This window comes from Schistocerca piceifrons, chromosome 5 (genome assembly GCF_021461385.2).
Source record: "Schistocerca piceifrons isolate TAMUIC-IGC-003096 chromosome 5, iqSchPice1.1, whole genome shotgun sequence".
NCBI classification, from domain to species: domain Eukaryota; kingdom Metazoa; phylum Arthropoda; class Insecta; order Orthoptera; family Acrididae; genus Schistocerca; species Schistocerca piceifrons.
In genome coordinates, this window is record NC_060142.1 from 379593785 (window position 1) to 379620355 (window position 26571).

The window sequence follows — 26571 nt, forward strand, 5'->3', positions numbered from 1 at the left end:
AATTAAGTACAAGGATTTTAATACTCTCCCTTGCAGAGGAGAATTCTTTTGGATCTTACACATATACTCCTGCATCTCCTACAGCTGACATTATCTGGAGTGGATGGAGTCCCACCTTATCTAAAAACCCTTGTGTGTATGCGACACACAGTCAGGTACCTGGGAAGCAGCCTCTGATGTGCAGTGCACATTTGACCCATTTAGGGATATCCTTTAGCTCTCAACCCCTACAGCCCAAGTCTAGGAAGCCACAGTCTAGCTTGTCAGAGAATCTTCAAAGTCTCTGGTTCACTCCTTCCACTTGACTCAGAACCAGTGGGCCACTATGAGTTCTGGACCTAATGCTGCAAATTGAGAGCTTTGTTTGAACTGCATGCGCAAGGCTGATCTTCTCAACTTTCCCTGCCAGTCACTGTAATGATCTAAGTATGAATTCAGAGCCCAGATGACAGGCATCATTTGCTCCACTGTACACCATTATCTGCAGTTGGTTGTACCCTGTTATGTCAGTTGCTCTTCGAATAGCAACTCCAACATGCTGTACAAGGTGCCCAGGCCCACAAACTGAGTACGCTTGCTGCTCTTTCCTGTTCTTTGCTACAATTTCCCTGAGGGGTACCATTATTCGCTGTATGTCACAATTGCCAATGATTAACAGACCCCTTCCCTGTTATGGTTGCTGCCTCTTGACACACAACAAAGCTGGTTTGCCCAAAACAGGTGAAGTGAGTCCCACTGGCTCTGTTTCAGTGGTAGGCGGTACCTCAAGCTTGTTGGTTGGAGGGGATCAGTATAACATATCGTCCTCCCTAGACCCATTTATCCTGTCTAGGATGCCTGGATCTACCATTGACATGCCACTCACGTCAAGGGAAAAGTAATGACAGATCCGTACTTCCTGCAGAGGAGACAGGATCAACAGAACACAGTAGTGCTTGAGGTACCATTGGTAACACAGGAACGTAACTCTCAGGAGGAGCTTTTCCAACACTTCGATTTGCAGCAGCTGCCGATCATTTGACAGTAGTCATGGCAATTTCCATCTGCTTACAAACATCAAGCAACTCATACTGTGTTTGAGAACAGCATTCACAGAGGGGCTGCATTGTGACTGGTGCAATGTATTACAGGACAGTGCACAATTAACTTTAAATTAAACATGCTAACTTCCTTTTAATCTGTTGAGCTACAAAACTACAAATTCTCTGTAAGAATTGAAGCAAATACACAAAATGAAATTTCTGTTAAGGCAACAAGAAATATGTGGCAAAAATTACTGGTTTCCTAAAACTTCAACCGAGACAAGAGAGACCAGATGAAGACAAAGCAATGGGCTGTGCATTCTTGACATACGCGAGTCCTCCAACGACCAAGATCATGAGAATTCTCAAGAAAAAAAGTGAAGACCGTTTTCCATGCAGTAGGAAAAATCAAAGATCTTCCCGGTTCAACCAAGGATCCACTAGGTCTGACGGCACCTGGTGTGTACAAGATCGGATGCGAATGTGGGATGCAATATGTAGAACAGACGCAGCTTTGCATCTCACAGCGCCGCAATGAACACATCAGGCATGTACGCTTGGGTCAGACCAACAAATCTGCTGTGGAGGAACATAATATTGACAAGAAGCACACCTTCAATTTCGAACATACAAAGAAAATATGCAGTAAAAATGGATTTTGGTATTCAGTAATCAAAGACTCCATAGAAATACAGTTCCACAACAACCTAATCAACCGTGACAGTGGCTACCACCTCACCACAGCCTGGGAGCCTGCAATCAGGAAAATCAGAGAAGAACTTTTCAGTTCCACCAAGGGCCACGGATGGAGCAAACAGAGAGGGACGCTGGGACACGAACTCCACACATGCATCCCCCCCAACACCAGCTGCTCCAGGCACATCGGGTGATTCAGCAGGTGCGTGATTGGCCGGTGGCAGGAAGGAGTCCAGCAGATACATCAGCCATGACTGACGATATCCAGACACTTCGACTGAAGATGATGGAGATGCATTCCATCAAAATGTTGCTACGAGATGACGATGCTACGCGGCTGACAACCTGTGAAGAGTTCATATATAAAAAACCTCATCAGCTTCTCTTCCCCCTCGCCCCTCAGGGGATAGAGCACACTGTCTCTGCCCAGAGATTTGGGACACAGTCAGACGCACAGAGGGTGCCACAAGGCAAGTCCAGTCATCAGTGTGGACCACATAGCTACAGTCAGACACTATGGTAGAGGGGCTACATTATGCTTCTGCCATACGTCATTAATATAATCCTATCCACCTGTCATAGTTATGGTCTTATGCCCTAGGAGTCACTAAAAACACGGTCTATATCTATCTCCTGTATGATGTTGGGTAAATAATTCGGCCAACCCAGATTTAAGTGGATGTACAGCTCCACTCAGCCAACCAGTACCCCCAGCATCTCACAGTGTCATATTACTCACGAAGTGTCAGGCAGAGAGAGAGAGAGAGAGAGAGAGAGAGAGAGAGACAGAGAGCTCATGTGCGCGTGCACATGTGTTTCAGCAGGCAGTGCCAGGTCTTACATATTGTCCCCACCAGAAAAGCCAAACTGCACATCGTGCTACTTTAGTTAGTTATCATCCACAAGATTCAGGAATGACTGGTGTTCACCTGCACAAGACCCCATATCGGTGGCCTCAGAAATGACAACTATCGCACTCTCACTCTTTCCCAGTCCTCCCAAAGTGGTATTCGGCTGCCCACCTAATCTACAAAATACCTCCTCGGCCCATCCTGAATTCACTCCTACTCCCAACATCTTACCACATGAGTCATATCCCTGTGGAAGATCCAGGTGCAAGACATATCCCATGCACCAAGCAAGTGTATCCTGTTCAGCTCTGCCGCAGGTGTATCCTACCATGTTAGAGACTTAGCAACCTGTGAAAGGAGTTTTATGCCACTTCCACTGTTAGCTTTGCAGTCTTGTATGCCTACCAACCAGCTGTTAATTAAAATTGATGGGCACTAACAGACTTTGGCAGAGAACACAGTTGATGCTCCAGTTATAAAACACACTGCTGTGCACAATGACGTCATTGGTTGATACACAATCTGTGCCATATTGTTTCTTGCCCTGACCCCTAATACCATTTTTGTTAGAAAAGTTGTAATTCATTATGCAGATGGAAATTATTCTTCTGCAACACTGTTGTTTAAATCTGCAGTTGTCATGACTTCAATCTCCACTAGCCCTTGTCCCACACCAACCTTCACCCCTTTCCACTGGTGCCTTGGTGCCTACGTCACTAAACCAATCCAGACTCATACTTGCCTCTCTTCAGTCACTGCTTTCTTCTGTTCTGTGTCCCTCTCCCTATTCATTTCTCTTCATTTTGTGCAACATGTAATTTCCCTTGTCTCCTCCACGATGAGTTCAGAGGTGCTACATACCTACCCCCCAATTCCCTCACTTCATGTCCCTCCCAGGCCAGCATTTAAAGGCATGTTCAACAAAATATTCTCTAACCTATTGGGTTTAGGACTTAATGCTGATTTTTATATTTATAGCCCCTCTCCTATATCATTTACTGGTTGAACAATATAACATTACCTTCTATTAGATTTAGTGTAAGCATGAGGTTCAGTAAGTTCTGAGACTTAATTTTAGCATGAAAAAGAAGCATTGCAATTGCTCTGGCATGTAATATAGATTGTCCCCTTTCACCAGCTTTGTGTAATGCTTGCCTTCCTCTCACACCTTGAAATTCCATATAGCATCACATGTAGTCATCCCAGATATGTTTGATCAGCGTGGGGGGTGGGGAGGGGGGGGCGGCAGCACATCAACTGGAACTTGCAACTGCATTCCTCGAACCACTCCATCACAGTCTTGGCCTTGTGGCATGGTGCGTTATCTTGTTGGAAATTGCCACTGCCATTGGGAAACATATCATGAAGAGGTGTACGTGGTGTGCAACCAGTGAATAATACTCCTTGGCTATTATGATGCCTTGCACAAATTCCACTTGACCCACAGATACCCATGTGAATGTTCCCCAGAGCATAATGGAGCCACCACCAACTTGCCTCGATCCTGCAGTTCAGGTTTGACAAATAGCTGTTCCCCTAGGAGACTACGGATTCACGTCCTTCCACTGGCATGAAGAAGAAGCAGACCTTGCAGTGCTCTGCCATTGTGTCAATATCCAGTGCTGATGGTCACATGGTGGTCATTTCAGTCATAGTTGCTGATGTTGTGGTGTCAATGTTGACATGTTCGCAGGTCACTGGATGCGGAGGTCCATCCTCAGGAGTGTTCGGTGCACTGTGTTTTCAGACACACATGTACTCTCCCCAGCATTAAAGTCTGATGTTAGTTCCACCACAGTTCGCCATCTCCTCTGTTTTACCAGTCTGCCCAACTTATGACGTATGGCATTTGTAATGAGAGGTGGCCACCCAACCTCACGATGTCTGAGCTTGGTTTCATCCGGGTTTCGCTTCTTGTTGAAGACACTCACCATGGCACTCTTCGAACACCTGAGAAGTCATGCAGTTTCTGGAATGCTTGTGCCGAGCCTCTGGTCATCACAATCTGCCCTCAATTGAAGTCAGATATCTCATGCACCTTGGCCATTCAATGCATGGACAGCATACTCACTGGTACTATATGTTTTGTGCATATGCCCAAGTAGGAGACACTCCTTGTCAGGTCATGGTGCTATTGCCTGGATGGGTCTATATTGATAGTGGATCAGTGGTCATAATGTTCTGGCCGATCAGTGTGTGTGTGTGTGTGTGTGTGTGTGTGTGTGTGTGTGTGTGTGTGTTGAAGAGGCAGTTGACCAATTTTCAGTTACTTTAAATGGATCACCTGCATGCATTGAAATCAATATTGAACACCACACTCATCCTATTTTCTGATTCTGTAGGAATTATCATGCCAAGACTGTGATGAGGATATTCTATGTAGAAGTCTTCATTGTTGAACACAAAATGTGAGAGTGTCTTAACTTATGTTTCCTTGCACGACAGTGTGCGAGCTCAATGAAGCATTCTTGTCAATCTGGTTTTGGCTAAAACAGGGATAGGAGCCCTATTAACATGCCCCCTCCTCCAGTTTATCTTATTTGGTAGAGCAGACTTCATGTTCTTTGCCCAAGTCTGTCCCTCCAGGGAGAGCATGTTGAGGAAGTTGCATTTATTCAGTGAAAGATCATGGCAGTACTGAAAAGCAATCCTGTTGAAGAATTGTCTAAGTATTCCAGTACCTCTATAATTGGTGTTGCTAGTGTGTGGCTAGAGAGAACTGATATTATTAAAAATTCTTTTTACATAATTTTAAACTTAATTTTTGGTAGTCTCAGAACTTACTTTGTATCTATACTTTGCATTTGATGTTACAATCATAACCACAGCTGTACCATACTCCACTTTCTCTTTCATTCTGCTGCACAGATGTAACAAATCCATGATTTTTTAGGTACAAGACTTCAAATGGTTTGAGGGAAGATACTAAATGAGTATTCTCTCAGCTTCATAGATCATCCAAAAAGTAGTATTTTGCATTACTAGTACTTGTACTGACAGTTGTTATATTTACCATGGAACTTTGTTTGTCAGACTAATTTATTCCAAAAAGGCACTGAAGACAGTGGTGAACACTGAGATGGGATCGATGGCAATTTGTTCACACAGGATGTTTCTTACATTTAATTTGCAAGTAATATCTTATCAAAAGGATTCAGATGCAGACCGTATCATATATGAAAACACTTGAGTTAATGATTCACCTGAGACTTGTCATATTGTTACTACATGGACAGGAAATATTGGATGAGGGAGGAAAGGTTTGGATGGGGAAGATGGTCACTTTGCAGGAAAGTAAGACTGTCAATTAAGTATAAATAATGAATATTGAATTTTCATCCAATAATAAACTAACGTCGAATATGGAAACTAACAGTATTAATTACACTTTTCATTTAATAGTCATCACTCTAAAAATTTCAAGATAACACAAGAAATCCAATGATGATAAAAAATTTATAACACTGTTCTTACTTATTAACAAACATAAAATGTCTTAAAATTTAAAATTTGTTGTTAATCTAAAACTCCACTTCATAAATTGTGAACTTCAGTATTTTTTCCTCATGTATTCAGAAAAATAATCTGCATGATGTCCTGAAGCTGCATTATACTACGGATTGTATGGATTATTTGATGCTGATTAAATTTTATTATTACTACTACACCAGTTAGTACAAAAATTTTCGAATTTGTACATACTGCCCACTAAAATTGATACAGCACATGAATTCTAAATATAAGTGTATTATCAGTATGTAGCAGATAACAGGTACAACTATTTTCGCATGCATAATTTTGTGAAATATCTGCATCATGAAAAACTTACACCATAAGTCGTTGACGTTTTTTCACTCTGTTATCCATATCTGGCATTGACAGCGACTTTGCCAAGGGTGTTTTCCTTGCCAGTAGTAGTAAGGGAAGTTTCCTCTCTTGTAATAACTTCTTTGGTGTTGGAGACAGATGCTCTGAAAGCATGATGTGTACAACTCTGTAAATTATGTATTAATAATAAATTTACAGCTTCTCCATAATAATAAATCGACCAGAAAAAAATTATTTTACAAGACAACTTTTTTTAACTCTAACATCCACGGGTATACTTCCGGTTCATAGTGTCTAATGGGCACAATATTTCAGCGAGCAGACACGTCGCCACCGTCAGGTGCATTGACGAACAACAAATACGCTGGGAGAAACTAAAGAATCACAACTTTTTTTTAAGTTTAGCTTTGATGATACTGAAATCTTTAAGCCATGAAAATGCTCTGAACTGTTATGTAGTAAAACAAATACTGTTTCTGTTGCAGAAGATTGTGAATTAACATTCGTGTACCATCTGTCAGTCTGAAGTCATAATGAGATGGGTGACAAAACTAAGACCACTGATATGGAGAGTTTAGCTGTCGAGTGTGTTGTTATTTTCTAAATATTGCTCAGAGTGTCACTTTTTTCTTATCATTTGTTTATATAACCATTTTTGTTATTAATATGCAGGTGATGGGAAGTTGCATATCATCCTACTTTAATACAAGATATGATTTCAGTGTAAGTGAGTGATTAGTTTTTCATGTGTGTTTAGAGCATAGTTAAAAATCAGTGCCCTCATTTTTCTCACTGCATAAGCATTTGATAGTGTTAAGTTAGAAGTGACTAAAATGGGAATCACCCTGACTGAATGCAGTGTGTAACAAACCTCACCACTGTAACTAGATTTTGCATGATATCAGTGTATGACTACATGAGTAAGAATAAAAATTATGTAGACAATGAACACCATATGAGTAGAGCAAAATCAGTGAGTAAACCTCAGGCACTGGATGTGTGTAAAGTGAGCAGACAGAAATAGTCAAGTATCAGTCTAGGAGATTCCGATATTCTTAGGGATTTGATTTATTTGAACAGATATGTCAACCTACAAATAATGTTAATATGCAGATTTTTTTCAATTTTTCTCATTGTTCACACCAGTTCGTTAAGTGTTGTACATTCAAAGAGCTGCTGTCTAAGTTGTATGCAGACTACATTAGAGAAATGGCTAAACTAAACTTCCTTGCTGTTTTCTTTCAGTTGTTTTGAGTCTCACCTGATATGCCCATTTGCTTTAGTCAATTTTGATTCTTAATTATATTCATTTGTTTTACTGTTTTGCTAAATTGACTTTATTTATTTTCCCAAGTTTTACTGCAAAATTTGCTCACATTTGTACAAGTTTTTGAACTATAGTATCAAGAAAGTCAAGAGTTGAAGTTTTTCAGTTTTTGCATTTAATCTAAACCTGTATTTTGATGTATCTGATTTCTTTTAAATACATATTGTGCTTCACAAACTTCATGGTAGTGTAGAGTAATAAATCTGTCAACCTATACATGTTAGGTGCTGTGTTTGGTCTCAGTGATACTCGAGTTGCTACAGCACACACATAGATAACGTTTTTGATACACATTTTGGATTGTGGATGAGTTGTGTTCTACTCATATTTCTTTCTCTCTGACTATACATTCTAGCACCATTGTCTGCGAAAAATTCTGTAGACACCCCTCCTTTCCTCAACACACACATGAATGTCACAGACTTCTAGGGGAAATGTGCAACTTAAACACACCTAAAATTTATGTTGGTGAGTGGACCATGGAATTGAGGTAGTAAGAACCTCTGTGTCAGTGTTTACTTGAGGTTTTTAAATAATGGGCAGGATATACACAAGACAGTATGTGCATTACTACAATTGCTTGGACATTTATTCTGAAACTGAATGCTTGGATGTAAAATCAATCTCTCTCTCTCTCTCTCTCTCTCTCTCTCTCTCTCTCTCTCTCTCTCTCTCTCTCTCTCTCTCTCTCTCTCTGGATATTTGAGTGCATTGCGAGAACAATCTTTTGTAATCCTTCTCTTCTTACTGTAGTTCAGTGTGAGACATTGTGTTGATTATCAACAGCTGTATTCTGTTAAGAATGAACTCAGAAATTGTGATTACGATTCTGCATCAGCTGAAGAATATTTCAGACTAGATGAAAATTTAGTGCCAGACCAGGACTCAAACCCAGATTTCCTGCTTGTCACGAGCAGACACCATAACCACTTCAGCTCTTTGATCCTGCCTACTGGAACGGCCCAAATCTCCATTCGTCATGGTGTCTTCGCTACCTTATGCTCACACTATATTACCATGATTCGAGCACAGGGTGAGACACTTTCTCTCACCATTGCCTTGCTGTGGAATGCAATACTGTAGCACAATGTGGGACACTGTATTGATGATCAACAGCCATATTCTATTAAGAATGAATTCAAAAACTGTGAGAATCACAGCGCAAGCACAAGGGAGAGAGAGAGATTTGGGACACTTCTGGAGGTGTGCTCAGATAGCCAAAATGGTCAAGGCAACAACTCATGACAGGCAGGAAACCGGGGTTCAAGTGACACCCCCGGGATAACAAGGCCGCCCAGCAGTGTTAGTGACGTCACACTAAGCGGCCCATAGCCGACGCAGCAGTCCACGGACACCTCCGTACAGACGCGCCTGATGCTAACAATCTTCTGTCCGTCATACAGAAAGGAGCGAACTATAATTCGAGGTGGTGGTTAGTGTTTAACGTCCCGTCGACAACGAGGTCATTAGAGACGGAGCGCAAGCTCGGGTGAGGAAATGAAGGGGAAGGAAATCGGCCGTGCCCTTTCAAAGGAACCATCCCGGCATTTGCCTGAAGCGATTTAGGGAAATCACGGAAAACCTAAATCAGGATGGCCGGAGACGGGATTGAACCGTCGTCCTCCCGAATGCGAGTCCAGTGTGCTAACCACTGCCCCACCTCGCTCGGTCTATAATTCGAACCAAAGACCAAATTATATATATTCTTGTAAACAGAATAAAGGTTCATAACGAAATGCCGATTACATATGTGCACAGGAATAAGTTTAATCGATTGAGGAACTTTGTCACTATTTTATAATTGTCAGGACACTATTTAGCTTTAAAACTCGCATACAGGTGGTGACAAATGCCAACTGACAGCAGGACTTAACATTTTCAAGCTATTACACTGAAAGTAAATTATCTTAAACACTGTCATACATAGCAAAACCCTCACAACTTTCGTTTACAATAAGGTAACAAGAGTTCGCTTTATCTCATAAAACACATGACTATTGTGAATTTACTCATATGTTCATGGTGACAGCTCTTTTCAAGAATTTTTACAAGTGTATCCACAGTAATAAAGAATGGAAACAAAAGATAGATATCAAATATTCTCCTTTTAACATAGACATCACTGAACACAAGATTCTGTCTTGCACTGTGATACTAAGGGACTGCTCTTTCCTTTAAGAAAAGCCTGACAATTTGAAGTTCACTCTGCTATTGAAGATACACTTCTTGAAACAATATTAAAAATGTTATGAAAAGTAAGGAAATGGAAAACAACCAAGTGCATTACATGTAAGAATGTGAGCAAAAGGCTGAGGCTCTCTTTACTTACCATTTTCAATCTCTCTACAGCTTATTTCCTTTTCCACACAGAAATCATCAACTGCAAGTCTCATTGTTGCTGTCTGTTACTAACAAAGTGCTTTTCTATTTAAAAACCTGACAATTTGATGTTCATTCTGGTACTGAAGATAAACACTTTTCAGAGGAGTTCTAGAACCTATCCCTGCCCGTATATGTAATCGGTATTTTGTTATGAACCTTTAGGCTGTTTACAAGAATATATATAATTTGGTCTTTGGTTCGAATTATAGTTTGCTCCTTTCTGTATGACAGACAGAAGATCGTTAGCATCAGGCGCGTCTGTACGGAGGTGTCCGTGGACTGCTGAGTCGGCTATGGGCCGCTTAGTGTGACGTCACTAACACTGCTGGGCGGCCTTGTTATCCCAGGGGTGTCGGTTCAAGTCCCTGTAGGGTACAAATTTTCATTTGTACTGAAATACTCTACAGTTGATGCAAACTGTAATCGCAATTTGCCAGTTTTTGCTGTGTACTTGCTGTCCACAGTAAAACATCAGCTATCCACATTCATTTTCTTCAGCTGGATTTTTGTCTGCTCTAATCACAAATTTATACTTATTGGAATTCTCTGATCCCATGCCGTTTTGAATACGTAAACCAATTGTCTGTACTTATGTATAGTTCTCTGCAGTTCTTCGATTATTTCCCCGTCTCAATCCACATATATCTGCATAGCTTTGATAGACTTTTGTTTGTTTATCATCAATGATACACACTTGCCAAAGTTTGAGAGATTCATTTAGCAATAATACAATGATTCAGATCTATAATAGACTTGTCCTTTAATTGGAAACACACAACTGATGATCTTCGCTGCTCATGGTGGTAGAGCAAATGATGTTCTTTGAAACCAGATGTACATGTTTTGATTCCGGAATTGTTGCAGTCATGTAATCAAATAATTCTGGGGAGGCGCTTTCCATGGTGCTAATTGAGTTTTTCCACTCATGCAACACTTTGCTGGTGTTTCTCTACTCAATTTCTTGGCACTTAATAACTGACAAAACTGATCCATGTCAGTGATGATTAGTTTTTGTTTTACTCTTTGGTGGGATCATATTGGACTATTCTACCTGCCAAACTATAATCTCTTTTGCTTTGTGCTTCCCTACACTAATGTGTTGTTCATGCACTTGCAATCATTCTTTTTCACAAACTTCACTCATCGTAACTCTAAATGTGCTTCTCACTCCTCATCTGTTTCATTCTTTTGTTGATCTTTCCATTTTCTTTTTAATTTGCCACTAGCAGTATCACCTCTTTTACATTTCAGCATCCTGTAAAACATCAGTATTACTTATCATAATACAATTCCACTTAATACACTGTTCACTACCTTAAGCATTTCACTTTCCCTTAACAGACATGCTTGTTTACACTACCTTTTGAGGTCGTGCTCATTTACACACCTGCAGCCACAGGTGTGGGCATTTGGATGTCTGTGTGGTCGTGTGTATGAATGTGTGTACTATTGCTAGTGGAAGAGCAACAGCTAGTATGAATATTCCATTCTATTAAGCAGTCATTCTTTTCTACTCCATGTGCAAATGAAGTGGGGAGAAGCCCAAATAACTGATACAATGGGAAGTATCTTCTTCCTTGCACTTCATAGAAGTTTGCAGAGGGTAGATGTAGATTTAGATACAGTAACACTCCCCCCTCCCCATAATTGTTAAATTTGAAATATTTGCTAAATATACAACATGAAATTGCTTAGCTACTTTTTAAATGTTATTACCCACCTAAAATAATAATCTTGTGTTATAACTTTGTTGTGTCATAACTTTAGCATATATACATTACACAATCAGTGACAGCATATATACATGAGGTAATCTAGAATACAATTTAATTATTACTGTAATGGAAAGTTATAGATGAAATGCAAACAGTGATTGAGAAGACAGACACCCACATAACTTTAAGACAAAATTATGAGTGGCAGATAGGCTCACCACAAAATATTGTTGACTCCTTAAGCCTTTGGACACTCATTCTTCTTTGTAGCAGAAAGTTTAAACATACAGGTGTACTCACTCTTTAGATGCACCAGTTTATGTTGTAAGAGGAATATCGGCTGTACAAGCGATGTAATAACTTTCTTGATACCTCGTTTTTTCTGCTGCTAACATAATCCTGATCAAGAAACATCACCTTATTTGCTTACCATTAGCAGTAGCAGGACGCGTGAGGTTAAGGTCTCCTTCAGAAACATGCTGAGCTGGTCTGTTTGGACCAATATCATTATCACTGGTGAAGCTCTCATTTATGTAGCCACCTCCACCATCCTTTCTATATCCAATAGCCTTGACCTTACTACTGATACTGCTTTCCATATCTAACTTTCGTTGAGTTGAACTGAAAGTTGAAGATTGTAAGAAAGAAATGTTGACAGCCAAATGATGTGGGAAGATTGTTGTAATATTTTTACAATGTATATACAGAGCTATAAAAGAACAGACAAGGAAAGTACTGGAACTATAAACCGTGAAATGCTTGCTCATATCAACTGTGTTATTTCAAATTTCAGGCAAAAGTGAGTTTCTCAGTTAGTAAGAGCTAGAAGAAAGGTAACTAATGATGGAATTATACAAATGTGACAATCTGTTGTTTGTTTATGAGGAACTACTAAAAAGAAAGCCAAAATTTGACAGCATTTTGAAAAATAAGCTGTATACAAAAACTATAAATCTACTTACTTTGGAAACTTTTGTGCTGGTGTTAAATCATTTCCATTAATAAGTTTTTTGTTCACAATGTTTGCAGTTAGATCCTCTTCAACACTGTGCAGCTTTTCTTGCTCCCTTTCAAAATATTCATACAATCTGTTTGTCCACTGTCCAACTGCTCTAATATGAAGCCACATATAATCTGTGGCAAATTAGAAATGTGCATCAATCCAGAATGTTACAAGTGAAACTACAGAGCTTACTCATACTATCAGTACAACAGTGTAAGAGTTGTAGTAATAGATTTTGCATTATACTTTTAATTACCTTCCTGCTCTGGTGCACTGCTGATGGTAAATGGATGCCACTCATATTTAGCAATTGCAGGAATGTTAGCAAATACATAATCTCCTGGATGAAAATCAAAATGGTGTGGCCTCTTAATTACAAGATGAATTACTTTAGAGGGAAGCACAAGACCTGAACTAATGTATGTTTTTCCTCTGTTAGATCGTAACCATACTAGACGTAGTATTCGTTCTATGATGTAAATAATAGCTGGAGCCACAAACCATTTCCAAAAATTTGGAGCATGAAAAATTACTAGCACCCAGAATGGAATATAAAGCAAATGAGTCCAGTAAAAAACCTGCAAAGTAGATCAAATTACAATATTATCTTAAAATTTTAAGTGTGTGTCACATCCAAGAATCCTATAATAAACTTACTAACCTCGAAACAACCTCCTCGCCGGACAAAAGGCTGAGAACATATGAACATTATAAAAAGAATAATGATCAGCACAACTCCAGTAGGATTGGCAGCCCCACCTACTAAACCAAACAAACCTGGTCTACTTGTTAGGATCCATTCAGTGAGAGTATAGTTATTGGCATTTACCACCGGATCATTTACAACCAAGAGACCTGCAAAAAGAAAATAGTTTCCGGAACCTGAACATGACAATGATGGTTTATTTATAATTATTAATGTGTACTTACTGAAGTTCAGGAGATGCATTATGGTGTGCCACACACTAAATATAAATATTAATACTCCAACTAATTTATGAAAGTATATGTGCTGATCAAGGGGCAATATTGTACTGAATCCTCTTGTACGCAAAAATGTTATACAGTGTCTGAGCATTAACACCAATACAAACATGCAGTCAAAATTGAGACATTGGCCTGAAAAAAAGAGAACATTCTATTTATAGAATATTCATTTTTAAAAATAATGAGATAATGATAATTATGTTTGAAAAACATTGTATTACATTCTACTATTTATCATGCTTGTGGATGGTCTGGGCACTCTCCAGAGGGGGAAAAGTTCTCTCTCTCTCTCTCTCTCTCTCTCTCTCTCTCTCTCTCTCTCTCTCTCTCTCTCTCTCTCTCTCTCTCTCTCTCTCTCTCTCCCCCCCCCCCCCCTCTTCTCTTCCCAAATAATTAATAACAGTAATCAACAGCAGCACGAGCAACAGCAGCTGCTTGGCACCTGATGCCAGATGGAGGCCACCCCTAAGGTTTTACATGCATTATGATCTTCAGTTCTAAGCAGCTACAGTACTCCTGTAGGTTTCCTGATCCTGGCTACACACCTATCATCATTATGCCATGTTTGTTTTCCTATCTCTTTGAATCCAGTAAGTAACTCAATCCATACATCCACTTGTATGGCTAAATATCCCATTCAGCTCCATTCCATTTTCATCTCAGCCATGATAGTGTGTTCCACCATATTCTGCTCCGTGTTCAATTTGTTTGTTTTCCTATATTTTCAAGAATTCATTTCAGACACACTGAAAACTAAGTTTTCCCACATTTACATAACATAAGGAGAGCAACTGCTTATCTATAGTGGTCTGATGTGTGGTGCACAAACACATGTAACAGAAAACAGCTGTCAAACTAGCGTATGAGCTCTTGCTCAGCTTGCCAGTTTGGCAATAGCCCTGCATTTCACTTAGAAGTTTGGTTGCTTGTCATGCCCATACAGAATGCTGTACAGTAATTGCAGCATAACTGATGAGGCTGAACAGTATGACCACTGCCCATCATGATTATGGAAATTACCTGGTGATGTTGCAGGTATGTGACGTGACAACAAAAATATGTAAGCAGAGCAGAGAGAGATGGGGGATCAACCTAATGAAACTATAGGCTGCAAAAGGGGAGATCTATTGAGATAAGTAACTTTGACAAAGGGCAGATTATTATTACACAGAGCCTTTGAATGAATTTCTTGAAAACAGTGAAGCTGGTCAAATGTACATGTGCTACTGTCGTAACTATGGAAGAAGGTAGAAAGACAGTGAAAGTACCACTAGGCACTAAATGATTGGACATCGACAACTCTTCACAGAACACAGGGTTCAGAGGTTTGTCTGCTCTGTAAAGTAGGCTCAAAGGTGATCTGTGGCATCTATGTCAAAAGAGCACAATGCTTCTGCATGCACAAGTGTTCACTGCACACCATTCAATATACACTGTTGAAGATGGAGCTCCACAGCAAACCACCCCAGCATGTTCACATGTTGACCCAATGACATCAGCTACAATTACAGTGGGCACGGGACCTTTGGCATTTGATCGTCAATGAATGGAAATGTGCCAGCTCTTTGGGTGAATCATGTTTTTGCTACACTAGGTCGATAGTCGTCTCCACAAATGCCATTGTTTAGGTGAACAGTGGCTTGAAATGTGCAGCACACCATGGACGCAGGCTGATGGGAGGAGTATGGAGTATTATGCTATGGGAGACATTCTCCTGTGCTGGCATGGGACCTAAGGTAGCTGACAGCTGTGAATCATCTGCATCCTTTCATGCTTTATGTCTTTCATGATGGCAATGCCATCTTTCAGCAGTATAATTGTCCATGTCTCAGAGCCAGAACCATGCTACAGTGGTTTCAGGAGCATTATAGTGCACTCGTGTTGATGCCTCAGTGACCAAATTCACCTGAAGCCATCCTATGGAACCCATCTGTGTTGCTTTTGGGTGCCATCACCACACACACATATCAGTGGCCCTTTATTTATGTGAATTACATAACCAGTGCATAGACATCTAATGCCACATATCTCCACAAACCTACCAACGAACTTCTTTTGCTGACCATTCTGTTGTCTTCTATGTCTGTAATGCAAAAACTGTTGGCTATAGGCTATACAGCTTTTAGTCTTATTGTAATTCATTTTAAGTTCTGTTAAGATATTCTATTCATTTAAGTTTATTTGCTCTAGAGGCAAACAATACAATATCATGAGTGAAATGAAGGTGGTTCAGAGGTATGTTCCATTAACATATATTCCCTTTTCATTTTCACAGTTTAATTATTTAACAAATTATCTAATGTAGTAGTGTTTGTTTACTGCTCATCCAAGTCCTGCCCACCCCCCCCCCCCCCCCCCCCCACACACACACACACACACAATATACCAGCCCCTGGTAATATTAATATTAGATTTTACATTGAATATGCTGTGTATTAGTGTGTTTTGTATTCACATTTATCAATAATATCTTGTGCAGAGAATATTCCCAACAGAAATAATCAATAAATGGATGAACTAATATCCGTAATGCCTATCTGGAGCATTCTAGCATTAACATTCCTGGAGGAGAAGCAGCTTCTGTCGAACAATCAATGCATATTCAGGGAAATATGCCTGAGGAAAGGCTGTTCGAAAGACTCAAATAGTCTGTCTCAGTCAGCTATGCTGCATTTAATACTTCAATCCTGTCTCTTTATATGGAATCTTATTATAGGCATAATCATCTGTGAAAGCAGCCATGTATATTACGTTTGTTGCAAGCATTGCATACAGTTTTCTATGTGGACACCCTTTTAGTATGAACAACCACAGAAAACTAGTTAAATGAAAGCTCCATTAACCAACTGAACAGTATGCTGCTCAGTAGTGCGATCTGCTTCCAAGATGTTACCATCTGGGTCCCCTCTCCCTCCATTATTGCAAACCAAGTAGGACTGAGAAAGTGGGAACCATCTCTAAAACACTTCCACTACAAAGCCTTTTATTTCCCAGTCAGAAAATGTGTATGAAGTGCATGCCACAAAGTACTTTAAATACACCACACACAGAGGCTGCTTATTTGCTAAATATGGGAAGAATGTGTGTCTCCAAGTGAACGTCTACTGGTTATACTGTGTATCTTCAAGGTCCTAATGGGACATGCAGTGTGCTTGAACAACAAATGCCGATTCCATTCTAACATCTAATTCTTGAATTTTCAAGTCTTTTAACTCTGTCATGAGTGAACGTATAACCATTTATACCATCCTTCACATTGCTCATAGACTGTTACTCATCCAACTTTATTTAGTTCCCATAGACATAAACAGTATTTCAGTATGTAGTATGCAAGTGATCAGACATTATGTATGGACACACACTGGCTCTCTGAGGCATTTTTAAGGTGAGTGTCCCCTGTTTTGAATCATTAATAATGTAGCCCATTGCTAAAATATTTTTGTGTGTTGTGAAGTACACAGACCTACATGTCTCTTCAGTTAGAGCTAGTTTCCAGTTGAACTGATATGGTATTACTAAAATTTTTTATTAGGAACATTATCTATCCATCCAATGTTTTGATATAAACAAATCCAGCAAATTGCAATGTTCTGACAATCTCTTGCAAAGTATAGTGCTCAAGTAGATTTTTAAAATTCTTTTTTAAATTTATTGTTACCTTCTAACTTTCTGATCTCAGCTGGCAGATGAGCTGTTTTTTGACTCTGTTTTTGGAGGGCTCTTCTATTTCAGTGTGTTGTACTTGTTTTTGGAGGGCTCTTCTATTTCAGTGTGTTGTACTTATGATAGTCTGCATCTGTTAGGGTTTTTAGTTTTTGAATAGGGATTTGCAGTGTGTTGTGGAGGACTGTGTTTTTATTTGAATAGCCATTTTCTGTCATGGAAACTTTTTTTAAATGGCAAGTTACAGTACATTAATCTGTAGGTTGTAAGGGACTGGAAGTAGCCTTAGTATGCCATCCCGACAAGTTTTGTAATGCAATTATTTGATGCAAGTTTTATGTAGCAAAACAGATAGTCTCTGTGCAAGTTTCATTACATGATATTTGAAATTTAAGTTTTTGTCAGTTTGAATCCATCATCAAATTTAGGTTTTCATTTTTGTTTATTTTCCCAATGTGTAAGTAATTTATTTTATTTACATTTAATTTCAACTTGTTAGTATTGAACAAGGAGTGGACTATCAGTAGTTGTGGTATAAGGATTCATTTGGAGTACTTATTATTACATTCCTTTCCTTTGTGAATAAAGTGGCTTTGGCTGTATTGTCTGAAGTGTGCGTCACTTACAAAAATGAGATAAATTACGATTATTTTGATTTTTGTTCACCTAGTGCTTCATCAATTTCTTTTAATATTTTGGAGAATGCCACAAGATTTTCCAACCTTGTACTTGTCCCAGTTTTTGACTAAAGGCTTCACTTACGAGATTTCAAACCATTGAGAAAAACACTCCTTCACTGAATGCAAAATGAACGATTGGTGCCAAGGCCTTGCAGTCCCTGAGGCAGAGCTGATTATGACAGACATTTTCATTTTATCTACATCTGCTGACTTCTTGGTTTGAAGCTTTGTATCACCTGTGACACTTCATTTGTTGGAACTATCCTCATGCAACAAGCAGTTTTTACCATTCCAGTTTTTTATTGATTCGTGAATTTCAATCTTAATACAGTAGATGTGTTAATTATTTATGTAATTATGCAAGTTCTTATTAATGATTTCCATGTGAACCTGATTTCTTGATTTGCAAATCTCTTCCCTGTTTCACCTTTCGTAATTCCCATATTGTTTATGTTTGTCATCAGATTGCTACTAACACAGTCAATGGATATTTTCATTTTAGAACTCAGTCTTTTTAGAGTCATACAAGAACTCTTGATGTTAGCTTTGATCCAAGTGTTTCTGTGTTATCTAATTATTGATAGCTTCTGTGGATGGCATGTATTGAAATCCGTTATGAAAATTGGGAAAAAGGCCTTATAATTGATGTGTGTTAGTGAGTAAACTTCTGCCTAGGATTTGTTACCCAGACCATTTGTGAAGTTGACACTTTTAGAAGAACTGTTTGTGTTTGAGCAGATTAATGCATTATCCACAGGAAAGTCAATCTATCTAATGCTACTTCCCAAGCCATGAGTATGTAACAAGAATATTAGCTGAAACATTTTTTTTTTCTGTGGCAGACACTCCTTTAGTAATGTGCTGTATTCTGCTTATTTATGATCCAGTCTCACATCTGGCTAGATGTTCTTTATCAATATTTTTCCCTTAACAGACACTGATGCAGCACTGAATCACGAACTGTAAGTTTAGAAAACACTGAATCTACCTGGTTATTACTGTCTAATAATTTGTCAAGAGTGTAAGTTAGGATTCAGATGAATACTTTAATTTAGAATATATTCTACAGCTCAGTTTTATACCAGTTTTGCAAATGTGTGTGATGAGTGCTCTGAGTGGCTGAGAACAGTTCTCTGCACAAGGAACCTATATTACATCAAATTTAAGGTAAGAGCTAATTCACTTGCAAATGTGTATAGTATATGTGATGGAATTTGTTGGGTCATGTTGCTGCTTGGCTGATGCCTGTAATATTTTATACACTTCAACAGGTGCACAATTTTCTGTTGTAAGGCAATTTTGAATACAGAATGAAGTGCTTTGTTTTCAGTTTGTCACTGTCTTTTTTGACCTGAGTGTTACTTTTTTTTAGTAGTAGTAACATAGAGCCATAATTTTTAAGGATTTTAGGTGAGTTCCTTCTGCAGGTTTTTGCTGAAATACTTGCAAAGGTTACTCACATTTGCAAAGGTTACACACATTGCCTTTGTAGTAGGTATCCATGTTTTGATTTAACATTCGTACTTCTCAAAAACATCAGACAACATGTGGATTCTTTTATTTCATGGTTGTATTAATTCCACTCATTCTGGTAGCAGTAGAGTTAACAAGATACTGAATGAGTTTTTCCTTTTTTTAATGTACAATAATGGGATTTTGTGTCACCAATAATGAATACACAAGGGCACACTAAACTAGATTCAAATTAGCACTCACAGAGTCACATTCTAACACAAGAACAGTAATTTGCTTAATTATACAATAAAATGTAAGATTTTATATTTGCACTCAAATTGTTGGGACATTCCAGCAGTACAACAGAAGTACATACCGCCATGCTCATTAATTTTGAAAACATTACCAATTAAAAGAAAGAAGGTCATTAGAGTTGGAACAAGAGCTTGGAGTGGGGAAAGACATCAATTGTGCCTTTTCAAACAAACCATGCTGGAATTCATGAGCAATTTAGGGACATCACATAAAATCTAAATCTTGATGGGTGGACAGGATTTGAACCACTGTTCTCCTTGAACGCAAGTCCAGTGTGCTAACCTCTGTGCCACATTGCTCCGTATCACCAGATGAGTAAAATTATCTTTACATCAGATATTCCTTCAATTTCCTCTTGCAGTTGGTGCTCCAAAAGCAAAGCTTTTGATTTCTGTTGGTAAAGAATTGCCAGCTGAGCAACATATCTTTCTAAATGTGGATGAAGTTGATTTTGTTGCTGTGGAAGTCCTTTTTTGACCCTGTATTATGGTCCTATTCACTATTCATTCAACAGTGTGTTGGATTGATACCACTTAAGATGCTAAGTGCTCTCTTCTGAGCTAAGAATAATTTCATCTATTTACTTTTCTTCACAGGGCTTTATTATCCTGATAGACAATGGCATAAGACAACATTGGATGTAAATATCTGAAACAATAGCTCTGACAGTACGCACATGTGCTGTTGCTTACCCTGATGCATTATCAACTGGGAGAAATTTATTGTTTGCATTGGGTGTAAACTTGTTCACTGTAGTAAAGCAGAGTGAGAGATAATGTATGAATTTAAAGAACTGCGAAGGAGCTGTACAGAGTTTTGTGGGTCTCCCATGTTCACTGTGCTGCATTTTGGTGAAGCTGGACTGCCATTATCAGAAAATGTGGTCTCCTCTTTACTATCTGTTGGGAAAAAGAACTTTATCCATGCCTCACTATTCTATTTCAGTTAGGAAAGTCTGCTTTCTTTAGAAGAATGCCATCTTTGCACAATTAAAAGCCTTGGATCGGTCAATAGAATTCAGTCTTTTGCTATATTAATGTTTAGAGGTTTTAGAATTTGATCAGTGAAGAAGAAAGCAGCATTATCTATTGATAGGCCTCACTGGAAACCAAACTGACATTGACTGATAATGTTGTGACTGTTTAGGTGAGAAAGAATACTCCTGAACAGTAGTTTACCTAGGACCTGTTTATTAACAGGGAGAATGTGTGGTAGTCTGGTACAGCTGTTTTAACACCTTCCCAAAAATTTGGGTCACATAAGCTTATTTTAATCTCTAGGATAATATCTTGTTGCAGAGATTCATAAAACATGTGACAGGACTACACTTATAGAATCACAGCAGCGCTTACATATCCATGTAGAAACACTATAAGCTGCATTAGGGATTTTTTTACTTTTGTCTCTTTATTATTTGTTTGATCTCAGAAAGTGTGATTGGAGTTATAGCCATCTCAACTACTATCTTGCTTCACTTTCTGCAGAATGACTTATCACTTCAATCACAAAGCCTTTACAGCAATTTCTTTTTGTGTATATTAAAACCTTGCAATTTGTTTCGTCAGCAACTACTTCAGTGGGTTTTTTTTTTTTTTTTTTTTTTACTGCTTTGCCACTTTTCCTTGTCTATTGCAGACATGAGACCACCTTTTTTCCTATTATACCTTTTTATGAGTGATATATATAGCTTTGAATTCTTATTAATTCTTTCCCTACTTTATACTACACTATACATTGCTCTTTCAACGAGATAAGGTGTTCTTAGTAATGCATATAACTCTTATTATGGCCATTCAAAAAGGAACTATCCAGAGGCTATAAAGTAAAACCACTGAAGGGACCATAATGCCATTTCTTGCAGGAGAAGGTATGACCCCGAACTCACTGCTGTAGAGACGTTAGGGCACACCCATGTGAATACAGAGCAAGCATATACATGTGTTGACTGTCCACTGCACTCTTTCATGCTGAAAACTGAAAAATGGATGCTTCAAAGGAAGAGCAAAGAGGCATACTGCATTTCCTGACAGCAAACCTAATGTGGGGAATGGAACTTCATCAAAAAATGGCATTACAAAGAGCATTGCATTCCTGTTTCAAGGATAAAGGCATGACAACAGCAACTGAAGGGAGGAGGATGATGATGATGGCCAGTGACACATGATCTGGACTGCTCCATCACATTACTGATACCCTTGTTGAGGAGGTGGATGCCCTCATCGATGAAGACCAGTGAGTTTCATTGCCAGCCATTGGCCCACATCAGATTGAGCATCGATACTGCAATGGACATTCAGTGTTCTCCATAACTTGTGCCATTCTTTGATGAATTTCCGTTCCTCACAGTATTTCTGCTGTAAGGAAATACAATACACTTCTTTGCTCTGCTTTAGAAGCCTCCATTTCTCTGTTTTCAATACTACTGAGTGCAGTGAACAGTCAACGCATGCACTTGTACCCTCTGTCATGATGTGGATGCACATCTGCCTCGCTCTAGTGGTGTGTGTTGACACTCAGTGCTCTTGTAGGCACCACACCTTGTTCTGCAGACAATGGTATTACAATCCCTTCAACAGTTTTCATTTTACAGCCTCTGGTTCATTTCTTTTTGAATGGCCCTAATATTGTACTAGGGACTATGATACCTTTTGCAATATGTTTCATTTTGGTTACCTAAGAATATTTCCCATGGTTTTCTGGAAAAGCAGAAGCAAACAACAGCACAAACTCATTAGATAAACAGTTGAATTTGTTGACGACATTCCTTTCCAGCTACAGGGAAAACCACAGACAAACCTTTAGAAGTGAAAGTGTGGACAAAGACAAGTGATGTATGACTTTTAAACATAGACTCCAAAATGCGTACCTTATGAGCTAAGATTACTTGTTCAGCAGAAGAGATGTGCTTCATAGAAGTGAAAGTGAACAAGTGCTCATAGCTCTGAAAGTTTGTCAGTGTGTTCTGGTTCACCCCATACATTTCCCTGTGTTCCAACTGAGATTTAAATAAGACTGATAGCCAACCATAAAGTTGTAAACATAGGAGTCAATATCTTACCATCTACAATAGAGTTAGCTCATTGCTGTAGATTTTTGGTGTTAGTATAAAGAAATTTCAACTCAACATTCATCAATATGAATATACTGGAATACTTACTAATTGAACATAGTAATTGGTTTCAATGTGACATACTTTGCATTTATGCTTGCTTAAGGAGATATGAAACAAAAAGTTGTGGAAGCAGAAGACACTAAAATATCTAAAAGAAATTATTGACAAGGGTACACAAGTAGTATAGAGCTGCAAAAATCAGCCCTAGACCTCAATAGGCTAAACCAAACGTGTACAAATAACAATAACAACAACAAAAGAAATCAGTTCCTGGCTGTTTTCTGCAATGTTGTTAAATCTATATACTTTACTGCTTTATTCTACATAAGAAAGGCTAGGCAATGGAGGTGGCATTGCAGCTGAGGCACTACATCCATTTTAAGGTGAATCATGGTTCAAATAGCCAGCCAGATGTCCAGATTTATGTTTCACTAAAGAGAAATTTGGGTATGAGGAGAAGTATGAGGATTGTTTCTTTGAAAATACAGGATGTAGGTAAAGTCCGGGAACACTTTCAATTATTTATTGCACAAGAACTAAACATTGTATGGATGTCATACATATTGCATTTTGAAGGGAAACACTTAAAGTTTTTTGTTTACAAACATTCAACATGCGAGCCATGAGTGACCTGGCAGATGTCAATATGGTAATCGAATTCTTGCCATACCCGTCCCAGCAGGGCATCGTAGACTGTGGCAGTCACTTCCCATATTCTGTCCCGGAGCTCTGCTACATCACTTGGTAGAGGCAGTACATACACCATATCTTTAATATGTCCCCACAGAAAGAGAGTCATATGGAGTGAGATCTGGTGATCAGAGAGGCCATTTAATGAAACAGCTGTCCCCTTCTGTACCACGGTTGATCCATCAATGTGGCAGCTCCGTGTTCAGGTCCCCCCAAACTTCACGATGAAAATGAGGTGGAGTCCCATCCTGCTAAAAGATGAATGGTGAGTCCAATTGCATTTGAGGCATCAGCCATTGCTGCAGCATATCCAAGTAGGAATATCCAGTGACCGTGCTCTCAGCAAAGAAGAATGGCTGTGCAGTTTTCAATGTGACATGGCACAAAAAACATTTACCTTTTGGGGAATCACACTCTTAATTCAATGCATTCGTGTGGATGCTTTGTACCCCAAATTCAACAATTATGCCTGTTCACTTTCCCATTAGTGTAATAAGTAGCTTTGTTGCTAAAAATTAAGTGATTAACAATGCCATCCCCATCCTCATTCAATCGTTGCAACTGCAAACAAGACTCAAAACATTTGTCTTTTTCATCTTCATTGAACTTCTGCACAAGCTCCAATTTGAATGGTTTCATGGACAGCTTCTGTTGCAGGACTTTTGACACTGTCATTGGAGCCATTTTGAGTTGACGGGATACATGATGCACCAGTTTCTTTGGACTTCTTATGAATGTCTCTCCTACATGCTCCACATCCATTTCACTCACACTGGGATGTCCACTCCTTCTTGCCAGTTACAAGCAACCTGTCGTAATGCATTTGTTGTGCCAGTGGTAAATTGCATTCCTTTTTAATGGCTTCTTACTATATTTGATTTTAAACATCCATTGAATAGCTGTAGCACTTTTTTTTTTTGTTTTTTTTTTTTTTTTAATCCCCAAGACATAGAAAGCTCGCTCTGCATCTGAACCCACCATGCTTGTGACCAGCGCTGACTATCGACAAATTATTAAACTATGCTATGGCAGTATACATGAAAAGAAACTTTCTGGGTCTCTCTTCAAAATGACTTATGTACAATATCTGTACAATGTTTGGTTCTTGTGCAATGAATAATTGAAAGTGTTCCTGGACTTCATGTACACCCTGTAGATGATATCAACAACTTGACATTAAAACCGCTGTTCCTTCCTACTTTCCATGCTTCATTCCTTTCTCCTTTCCTGGGCAATATTTGCAGATTCTGTACTTTATCCATGTGTTATTCTCACAATTGTTCCTTTTATTTGCTCCCTTATGTGTGCAGTCATCTCTTCCTTCTCATTACAACAATAATGTTACACTCATCATAGAATAGTTTAAGAAACATACCAATAGTAACAATCTTGGGCATAATGAATGGATGAACGGCACTGGTAACTTAGCACTAATTTGCTGCCAACTTTGGCTACCATTACAAATGAAGGTTGTAATAATGGAAGATATCAGTGGAACACTGACCACAAATAACACAGGGTGGCAATTCTGGGGAAACCTGGAAGTCTCAAGGAGTTAAATTATATCTGGAAAAAAATCAGGTAAATCTCAGGAAATTTCAGGAATTTTGTAAAATCTCGGGGTATTGTGTGGTTTTTAAACTAACATTGGAATTTAATTTTATTGAGATTTCTGTATCACAAATTTTAAGATTATGATTATTAAAAACTGCAGTTCAACTACAGCCTTTTGGAAAGAAAAGTCACTACTGTCAGATGCTCAGTCCTCCTTCCCCTCCCCCCTTCCCATCATTTATCATTGCATTCTTTTGTTAAGGATGATAAAGAAATTCATCACCCCTATTTCACAATATTTTCCAGCAAGAAAATTAACTTTATCTACAAATATTGATTTGAATTTGTACAGTTCACTTTCAGGATGGGGAAACAGATTTATAACCCCATTTTAGATTTGATACATGGTACAGTGTATTCTATGTAATATGTAGGTACTTACCACAAGCTCTTGCAAAAATGACAAAGGTATTATGATTTCGATACTCAATTGCTCGTGACACGAAGAGAGCAACATTAATAATGATTACGAACATCAAAAACACCAAATAAACATAATTATTCTTCATATATGGTCGAGTCAGCTGATAGGGAACAAGTGCTGCAAGCCTCCTTGTTAGTGATTTAGGTGGAGCTTTGGGCTTTGGTGGCACTAGCCATCGATCAATGCTGTAAACATAGAAATTCAAGAGTACAGTCAATCTATTTTACAGGAACTACAAATAATCTACATTTAAATACATTGAGTCTGTTACAAGCTGATGGTATAGTCTAGAACACAGAATAAGTTCATAGAAGTCATGTTACATCTTGACTGGTACACTATTTGAGCAGATAAATTGTTAATCTCCATGGACTTAAGGTGCCTCAATTAAACCTCTCCATACAACTGGAGTCAATAAGACCCCACAAGCACAATGAAAAATTACTTAGCGTCTATATGGCCCCAGTGGTACAGAGAGAGAAAAAATTCTGATAGGAGGAGGATTAAGATAATTTCATCAGAGTTCAGTGGTTAAATACTCTCTTCCATGGTAACAGAGAAAGGTATGGTTAAACAGACAAGATTTACCAAACTCTTGTCGTTTTCAATCTTGATGTTATCTGATTAAAACATATGGTGTTACTGTAGATGATGCTTAAGACATAAATTTGTATCATTTCAGAGGTCTGTTTTTCAATTGCTTTGATTAGTGATTTCTCAAAAGTTATAAAACACATTCTCAAAATCAGTAAATTCAAGATGAAGTGGGAACATTACTTCTTCCTGTAACCACGTTCACAAATTTCA

The 26571-nt window shown here is 38.6% G+C and overlaps 1 protein-coding gene across 2 annotated transcripts in view; it reads right to left on the reverse strand.

Moving 5' to 3' along the window:
* LOC124798102 (NADPH oxidase 5) overlaps nucleotides 1-26571 on the reverse strand; it is a 495656-nt gene that overhangs the window by 118428 nt on the left and 350657 nt on the right. For both annotated transcript variants that reach the window (XM_047261353.1, XM_047261352.1), the window contains exons 8-14: nucleotides 25723-25949; nucleotides 13755-13943; nucleotides 13486-13679; nucleotides 13081-13402; nucleotides 12784-12955; nucleotides 12252-12442; nucleotides 6399-6540 (exon numbers count right to left, since the gene is read on the reverse strand). In XM_047261353.1, coding sequence (XP_047117309.1) covers nucleotides 6399-6540; nucleotides 12252-12442; nucleotides 12784-12955; nucleotides 13081-13402; nucleotides 13486-13679; nucleotides 13755-13943; nucleotides 25723-25949 — 1437 coding nt within the window. The remainder of the gene's footprint in view (nucleotides 1-6398; nucleotides 6541-12251; nucleotides 12443-12783; nucleotides 12956-13080; nucleotides 13403-13485; nucleotides 13680-13754; nucleotides 13944-25722; nucleotides 25950-26571) is intronic.